Raw genomic sequence first — 9,379 nt, 5'->3', positions numbered from 1 at the left:
TTTGCTTACATGTCTTTGCAAGGAGGTTATGTTCCTTATGGCAGTGGAAGAATATGGTTAGACGACGTTCAATGTGTAGGAAATGAAAATTATATTTCGAGTTGTTCACATAGAGAATGGGGATTGCATAATTGTGGACATTTTCAAGATGCTGGTGTACAATGTTCAGGTTTGTATGTACATTATTTACATTTTTATACCAAGATGATAAACTGAATTATTCGAGGCATCTTCAATGATTAATTGAAACATTTAATATGATTTTATAATACTGAAATAGATATTGACAAATGCCTTAAGTATAAACACAGCTTCGGACGTAAATTAACCAAATAAACACAACTCGTTCCATGAGTACATAATTAAACATAACCAATTTTATGATTGCCCAGAGAAAGATTCGACAATACCAGAGAAAATGGGCAGACCATTGGCCAACTTTTCCTTGGAGGAATATGATAATCCTTAAATTATCAGTTTTGTTACGATTGTTTACATTCATTATAGCTATTTAAAGCTGTATGCTGTAGCTTATGATGCTCCATTAAAATTTTTGCACATTAATAAGGAGCATCTCCAAATTTACACTGCAGTGTAATTTTATGTCTTGTAATGGCGTTCTGTCTATCTTAAGAATTAATTTTTAATATCGTTTTTAACTGATCGTTAAGATTTAGCTAAAGCCATACCTAGAGAGCACCAGAAACATATTTCTCAATAATTAAAAAGACAGTTGTTTTAAAAATGCGATAAAGATTCCTGCGTTTTAAACGAAGAGTATGAGTGAACTATTTACTCTTTATTTTTTGCCTGTATCAACAAGTTATGGGGTAGTTTTGCCATATTGCAATAAAATGAAATTATTGAATGGGAAACCAATGGGGAAAGTTCGCAAGTTAACGGGTTAAGAACTTATTTATATTACATAAAGAAATGAGGACTGGTCTAAATAAAAAATTTTTTTTGACTCATGAAAGTCAAATAGTGTGTCTGATGGTCCAAAACGTTTTGATATTGTACTTATGTAAGTTTTTTATCAAATTTTGTTACTAATTTAAATGATTAATTTCGCACAAGAATATTTTACAATGGCACCCATAACAGGATATTTTATATATAAACATGTAACTTATAATATTTTGGAGTGAAGACTTCTAATTTTTGCAATATCTCTTTATTTTCTTTTTTTATCAGTTATCAACTCTGTTAGACTTCGGGGACCAGAAAGTTCTATTGGCAAAGGTCGTGTAGAGGTATTTTACAATGGAGAATGGGGAACAATTTGTGATGATGGCTGGGATATAAACGATGCTAAAGTTGTGTGTCGACAACTTGGTTATGACTATTATTTCAGGGCTTTACTACGACGTAATGTTCCACGTGGCAGTGGAAGGATATGGTTAGACGACGTTCAATGTGTAGGAAATGAAAGTAATATTTCGAGTTGTTCACATAGAGAATGGGGATTGCATAATTGTAGACATTATAAAGATGCTGGTGTACAATGTTCAGGTTTGTATGTACATTATTTAAATTTTTATACAAAGATGATAAACTGAATTATTTGAGGGATCTTCAATGATTAATTGTTTAATATGATTTTATAATACTGAAATAGATATTGACAAACACAGCTTTGGACGTAAATTCACCAAATAAACACAACTCGTTCCACGAGTACATAATTAAACATAACCAATTTTATGATTGCCCAGACAAAGATTCGACAATACCAGAGAAAATGGGCAGTCCATTGGCCAACTTTTCCTTGGAGGAATATGATAATCCTTAAATTATCAGTTTTGTTACGATTGTTTACATTCATTATAGCTATTTAAAGCTGTATGCTGTAGCTTATGATGCTCCATTAAAATTTTTTTGCACATTAATAAGGAGCATCTCCAAATTTACACTGCAGTGTAATTTTATGTCTTGTAATGGCGTGCTGTCTATCTTAAGAATTCATTTTAAATTCGTTTTAACTGACCGTTAAGATTTAGCTAAAGCCATACCTAGAGAGCACCAGAAACATATTTCTCAATAATTAAAAAGACAGTTATTTTAAAAATGCGATAAAGATTCCCACGTTTTAAACGAAGAGTATGAGTGAACTATTTACTCTCTATTTTTTGCCTGTATTAACAAGTTATGGGGTAGTTTTGCCATTTTGCAATAAAATGAAATGATTGAATGGGAAACCAATGGGAAAGTTCGAAGGTTAACGGGTTAAGAACTTATTTATATTACATAAAGAAATGAGGACTGGTCAAAATAAAAATTTTTTTCGACTCATGAAAGTCAAATAGTTTGTCTGATGGTCCAAAACGTTTTGATATTGTACTTATATAAGTTTTTTTATCAAATTTTTGTTACTAATTTAAATGATTAATTTCGCACAAGAATATTTTACAATGGCACCCAACATAACAGGATATTTTATATATAAACATGTAACTTAGAATATTTTGGAGTGAAGACTTCTATGTTTTGCAATATCTCTTTATTTTCTTTTTTATCAGTTATCAACTCTGTTAGACTTCGGGGACCAGAAAATTCTATTGGCAGAGGTCGTGTGGATGTATTTTACAATGGAGAATGGGGAACAATTTGTGATGATGGCTGGGATATAAACGATGCTAAAGTTGTTTGTCGACAACTTGGTTATGACTATGCTGGCAGGGCTTTACTAGGAGGTAATGTTCCACATGGCAGTGGAAGAATATGGTTAGACGAAGTTCGTTGTGTAGGAAATGAAAATAATATTTCGAGTTGTGCACATAGTGGATGGGGATCACATAATTGTACACATGATAAAGATGCTGGTATACAATGTTCAGGTTTGTTTCTACATTATTTACATTTATTTACAAAGATAATAAACTGAATTATTTGAAGGATCCTCAATGATTAATCGAAACATTTAATATGATTTTCAAATACTGAAACAATATTGACAAATTCCTTAAGTATAAACACAGCTTCGGACGTAAATTAACCATATAAACACAACTCGTTCCACGAGGACATAATTAAACATAACTATTTTATGATAGCCCATAGAAAGATTCGATAATACTCGAGAAAAAGGGCAGTCCATTGACCAAATTTTCCGTGGAGGAATGTAATAATCCTTAAATTATCTGTTTTTTTACGATTGTTTACCTTTATTATAGATTTTAAAGCTGTAGGCTGTGGCTTATAATAGCCCATTAAAATTTTTTTTGCATATTTAACAGAAGCAAATCCAATTTAACACTGAGTGTAATTTTATGTCTTTTAGTATCGTGCTGTCTATCTTAAGAATTCATTTTAATTTGTTTTAACTGACCGTTAAGTTTCAGCTAAAGCCATGCCTAGAGAGCACCAGAAACGTATTTCTGAATAATTAAAAGACAGTTATTTTAAAATACGATATAGTTTTCCACGTTGTAAGCGAAGAGTCTATGTGAACAATTTACTTTTATTTTTTCTTGTTTCAACAAGTTATGGGGCAGTGTTGCCATATGGCAATAAAATCAAATGTTTGAATGGAAAATTAATGGGAACATTCGCAAGTTAAAGTGTTAATAAGATATTTATATTACAAAAGAAATGAGGACTGATCTAAATAAAAAATTATTTAGACTCATGAAAGTCAAATAGTGTCATACTTGTCTAAAACGTTTTGGTATTGTACTCATGTAAGTTTTTTTATCAATTTTTTGTTACTAATTTAATTCATTAATTTCGCCTAAGAAGATTTTGCATTGGCATCTAACATATTAGGATACTTTATATGTATACATGTAACTTAGAATATTTCGGAGTTGAGAATTCTATGTTTTGCATTATCTCTTGATTTTCTTTTTTATCAGTTATCAACTCTGTTAGACTTCGGGGACCAGAAAGTTCTATTGGCAAAGGTCGTGTAGAAGTATTTTACAATGGAGAATGGGGAACAATTTGTGATGATGGCTGGGATATAAACGATGCTAAAGTTGTGTGTCGACAACTTGGTTATGACTATTATTTCAGGGCTTTACTACGACGTAATGTTCCACGTGGCAGTGGAAGGATATGGTTAGACGACGTTCAATGTGTAGGAAATGAAAGTAATATTTCGAGTTGTTCACATAGAGAATGGGGATTGCATAATTGTAGACATTATAAAGATGCTGGTGTACAATGTTCAGGTTTGTATGTACATTATTTAAATTTTTATACAAAGATGATAAACTGAATTATTTGAGGGATCTTCAATGATTAATTGAAACTTTTAATATGATTTTATAATACTGAAATAGATATTGACAAATGCCTTAAGTATAAACACAGCTTTGGACGTAAATTAACCAAATAAACACAACTCGTTCCACGAGTACATAATTAAACATAACCAATTTTACGATTGCCCAGAGAAAGATTCGACAATACCAGAGAAAATGGGCAGTCCATTGGCCAACTTTTCCTTGGAGGAATATGATAATCCTTAAATTATCAGTTTTGTTACGATTCTTTACATTCATTATAGCTATTTAAAGCTGTATGCTGTAGCTTATGATGCTCCATTAAAATTTTTTTGCACATTAATAAGGAGCATCTCCAAATTTACACTGCAGTGTAATTTTATGTCTTGTAATGGCGTGCTGTCTATCTTAAGAATTCATTTTTAAATTCGTTTTTAACTGACCGTTAAGATTTAGCTAAAGCCATACCTAGAGAGCATCAGAAACATATTTCTCAATAATTAAAAACACAGTTATTTTAAAAATGCAATAAAGATTCCCGCGTTTTAAACGAAGAGTATGAGTGAACTATTTACTCTTTGTTTTTTGCCTATATCAACAAGTTATTGGGTAGTTTTGCCATATTGTTATAAAATGAAATGATTGAATGGGAAACCAATGGGGAAAGTTCGCTAGTTAACTGGTTAAGAACTTATTCATATTACATAAAGACATGAGAACTGGTTTAAATAAAAACTTTTTTCGACTCATGAAAGTCAAATAGTGTGTCTGATGGTCTAAAACGTTTTGATATTGTAGTTATGTAAGTTTTTTAATCAAATTTTTGTTACTAACTTAAATGATTAATTTCGCACAAGAATATTTTACAATGGCACCCAACATAACAGGATATTTTATATATAAACATGTAACTTATAATATTTTGGAGTGAAGACTTCTATGTTTTGCAATATCTCTTTATTTTCTTTTTTTATCAGTTATCAACTCTGTTAGACTTCGGGGACCAGAAAGTTCTATTGGCAAAGGTCGTGTAGAGGTATTTTACAATGGAGAATGGGGAACAATTTGTGATGATGGCTGGGATATAAACGATGCTAAAGTTGTGTGTCGACAACTTGGTTATGACTATTATTTCAGGGCTTTACTACGACGTAATGTTCCACGTGGCAGTGGAAGGATATGGTTAGACGACGTTCAATGTGTAGGAAATGAAAGTAATATTTCGAGTTGTTCACATAGAGAATGGGGATTGCATAATTGTAGACATTATAAAGATGCTGGTGTACAATGTTCAGGTTTGTATGTACATTATTTAAATTTTTATACAAAGATGATAAACTGAATTATTTGAGGGATCTTCAATGATTAATTGAAACTTTTAATATGATTTTATAATACTGAAATAGATATTGACAAACACAGCTTTGGACGTAAATTAACCAAATAAACACAACTCGTTCCACGAGTACATAATTAAACATAACCAATTTTACGATTGCCCAGAGAAAGATTCGACAATACCAGAGAAAATGGGCAGTCCATTGGCCAACTTTTCCTTGGAGGAATATGATAATCCTCAAATTATCAGTTTTGTTACGATTGTTTACATTCATTATAGCTATTTAAAGCTGTATGCTGTAGCTTATGATGCTCCATTAAAATTTTTTTGCACATTAATAAGGAGCATTTCCAAATTTACACTGCAGTGTAATTTTATGTCTTGTAATGGCGTGCTGTCTATCTTAAGAATTCATTTTTAAATTCGTTTTTAACTGACCGTTAAGATTTAGCTAAAGCCATACCTAGAGAGCATCAGAAACATATTTCTCAATAATTAAAAACACAGTTATTTTAAAAATGCAATAAAGATTCCCGCGTTTTAAACGAAGAGTATGAGTGAACTATTTACTTTGTATTTTTTGCCTGTATTAACAAGTTATGGGAAAGTTTTGCCATATTGCAATAAAATGAAATGATTGAATGGGAAACCAATGGGGAAAGTTCGCAATTTAACCGGTTAAGAACTTATTTATATTACATAAAGAAATGAGGACTGGTCTAAATAAAAATTTTTTTCCACTCATGAAAGTCAAATAGTGTGTCTGATGGTCCAAAACGTTTTGATATTGTACTTATGTAAGTTTTTTTTATCAAATTTTTGTTACTAATTTAAATGATCAATTTCGCACAAGAATATTTTACAATGGCACCCAACATAACAGGATATTTTATATATAAACATGTAACTTAGAATATTTTGGAGTGAAGACTTCTATGTTTTGCAATATCTCTTTATTTTCTTTTATTATCAGTTATCAACTCTGTTAGACTTCGGGGACCAGAAAGTTCTATTGGCAGAGGTCGTGTAGAGGTATTTTACAATGGAGAATGGGGAACAATTTGTGATGATGGCTGGGATATAAACGATGCTAAAGTTGTGTGTCGACAACTTGGTTATGACTATTATTTCAGGGCTTTACTACGACGTAATTTTCCACGTGGCAGTGGAAGGATATGGTTAGACGACGTTCAATGTGTAGGAAATGAAAGTAATATTTCGAGTTGTTCACATAGAGAATGGGGATTGCATAATTGTACACATTATAAAGATGCTGGTGTACAATGTTCAGGTTTGTATGTACATTATTTAAATTTTTATACAAAGATGATAACTGAATTATTTGAGGGATCTTCAATGATTAATTGAAACTTTTAATATGATTTTATAATACTGAAACAAATATTGACAAATGCCTTAAGTAAAAACACAGCTTTGGACGTAAATTAACCAAATAAACACAACTCGTTCCACGAGGACATAATTAAACATAACTATTTTATGATAGCCCATAGAAAGATTCGATAATACTCGAGAAAAAGGGCAGTCCATTGACCAAATTTTCCGTGGAGGAATGTAATAATCCTTAAATTATCTGTTTTTACGATTGTTTACATTCATTATAGCTTTTAAAGCTGTAGGCTGTAGCTTATAATAGCCCATTAAAATTTTTTGCATATTTAACAGAAGCATCTCCAATTTAACACTGAGTGTAATTTTATGTCTTTTAATATCGTGCTGTCTATCTTAAGAATTCATTTTAATTTGTTTTAACTGACCGTTAAGTTTCAGCTAAAGCCATGCCTAGAGAGCACCAGAAACGTATTTCTGAATAATTAAAAGACAGTTATTTTAAAAATACGATATAGTTTTCCACGTTGAGCGAAGAGTCTATGTGAACAATTTACTTTTTATTTTTTCTTGTTTCAACAAGTTATGGGGCAGTGTTGCCATATGGCAATAAAATCAAATGTTTGAATGGAAAATTAATGGGAACATTCGCAAGTTAAAGTGTTAATAAGATATTTATATTACAAAAAGAAATGAGGACTGATCTAAATAAAAATTATTTAGACTCATGAAAGTCAAATAGTGTCTACTTGTCTAAAAGGATTTGATATTGTAGTCATGTAAGTTTTTTTATCAATTTTTTATTACTAATTTAATTCATTAATTTCGCCTAAGAAGATTTTACAATGGCATCTAACACATTAGGATACTTTATATGTATACAGGTAACTTAGAATATTTCGGAGTGGCGACTTCTATATTTTGTATTATCTCTTGATTTTGTTTTTTTATCAGTTATCAACTCTGTTAGACTTCGGGGACCAGAAAGTTCTATTGGCAAAGGTCGGGTAGAAGTATTTTACAATGGAGAATGGGGAACAATTTGTGATCATGGCTGGGATATAAACGATGCTAAAGTTGTGTGTCGACAACTTGGTTATGACTATTATTATTTCAGGGCTTTACTAGGAGGTAATGTTCCTTATGGCAGTGGAAGAATATGGTTAGACGACGTTCGTTGTGTAGGAAATGAAAATAATATTTCGAGTTGTTCACATAGAGGATGGGGATTGCATTATTGTACATATTATAGAGATGCTGGTGTACAATGTTCAGGTTTGTATGTACATTATTTACATTTATTTACAAAGATAATAAACTGAATTATTTGAAGGATCCTCAATGATTAATTGAAACATTTAATATGATTTTATAATACTGAAACAATATTGACAAATGCCTTAAGTATAAACACAGCTTCGGACGTAAATTAACCATATAAACACAACTCGTTCCACGAGGACATAATTAAACATAACTATTTTATGATTGCCCATAGAAAGATTCGATAATACCAGAGAAAAGGGCAGTCCATTGACCAAATTTTCCGTGGAGGAATGTAATAATCCTTAAATTATCTGTTTTTTACGATTGTTTACATTCATTATAGCTTTTAAAGCTGTAGGCTGTAGCTTATAATGCCCATTAAAATTTTTTGCATATTTAACAGAAGCAAATCCAATTTAACACTGAGTGTAATTTTATGTCTTTTAGTATCGTGCTGTCTATCTTAAGAATTCATTTTTAATTTGTTTTTAACTGACCGTTAAGTTTAAGCTAAAGCCATGCCTAGAGAGCACCAGAAACGTATTTCTGAATAATTAAAAGACAGTTATTTTAAAATACGATAAAGTTTTCCACGTTGTAAACGAAGAGTCTATGTGAACAATTTACTTTTTTTTTTTGTATCAACAAGTTATGGGGCAGTGTTGCCATATGGCAATAAAATCAAATGATTGAATGGAAAACCAATGGGAAATTCGCAAGTTAAAGTGTTAATAAGATATTTATATTACAAAAGAAATGAGGACTGATCTAAATAAAAATTATTTAGACTCATGAAAGTCAAATAGTGTCTACTTGTCTAAAACGTTTTGATATTGTACTCATGTAATTTTTTATCAATTTTTGTTACTAATTTAATTCATTAATTTCGCCTAAGAAGATTTTACAATGGCATCTAACATATTAGGATACTTTATATGTATACATGTAACTTAGAATATTTCGGAGTTGAGACTTCTATGTTTTGCATTATCTCTTTATTTTCTTTTTTTATCAGTTATCAACTCTGTTAGACTTCGGGGACCAGAAAGTTCTATTGGCAAAGGTCGTGTAGAGGTATTTTACAATGGAGAATGGGGAACAATTTGTGATGATGGCTGGGATATAAACGATGCTAAAGTTGTTTGTCGACAACTTGGTTATGACTATTATTTCAGGGCTTTACTACGACGTAATGTTC

General features: G+C 31.0%; 1 protein-coding gene across 1 annotated transcript; it reads left to right on the top strand.

The window, feature by feature from the left end:
• Positions 1–9: 9 nt before the first annotated feature.
• LOC124457269 (deleted in malignant brain tumors 1 protein-like) lies at positions 10–9,378 on the top strand (the record flags this gene model as incomplete). Its single annotated transcript, XM_047007547.1, has 8 exons — positions 10–169; positions 1,195–1,512; positions 2,520–2,837; positions 3,855–4,172; positions 5,204–5,521; positions 6,539–6,856; positions 7,870–8,190; positions 9,197–9,378. Coding segments are annotated over exons 1-8 (2,253 nt in total), but the record flags the coding sequence as incomplete, so codon positions are not given.
• Between the last annotated feature and the right edge of the window lies 1 nt (position 9,379).

Source organism: Xenia sp. Carnegie-2017, unplaced genomic scaffold (assembly GCF_021976095.1).
Source record: "Xenia sp. Carnegie-2017 unplaced genomic scaffold, XeniaSp_v1 HiC_scaffold_6, whole genome shotgun sequence".
Classification (NCBI taxonomy): Eukaryota; Metazoa; Cnidaria; class Anthozoa; order Malacalcyonacea; family Xeniidae; genus Xenia; species Xenia sp. Carnegie-2017.
Note: the sequence above shows the minus strand (reverse complement) of the source record. Positions and strands in the feature narration are given on the sequence as shown.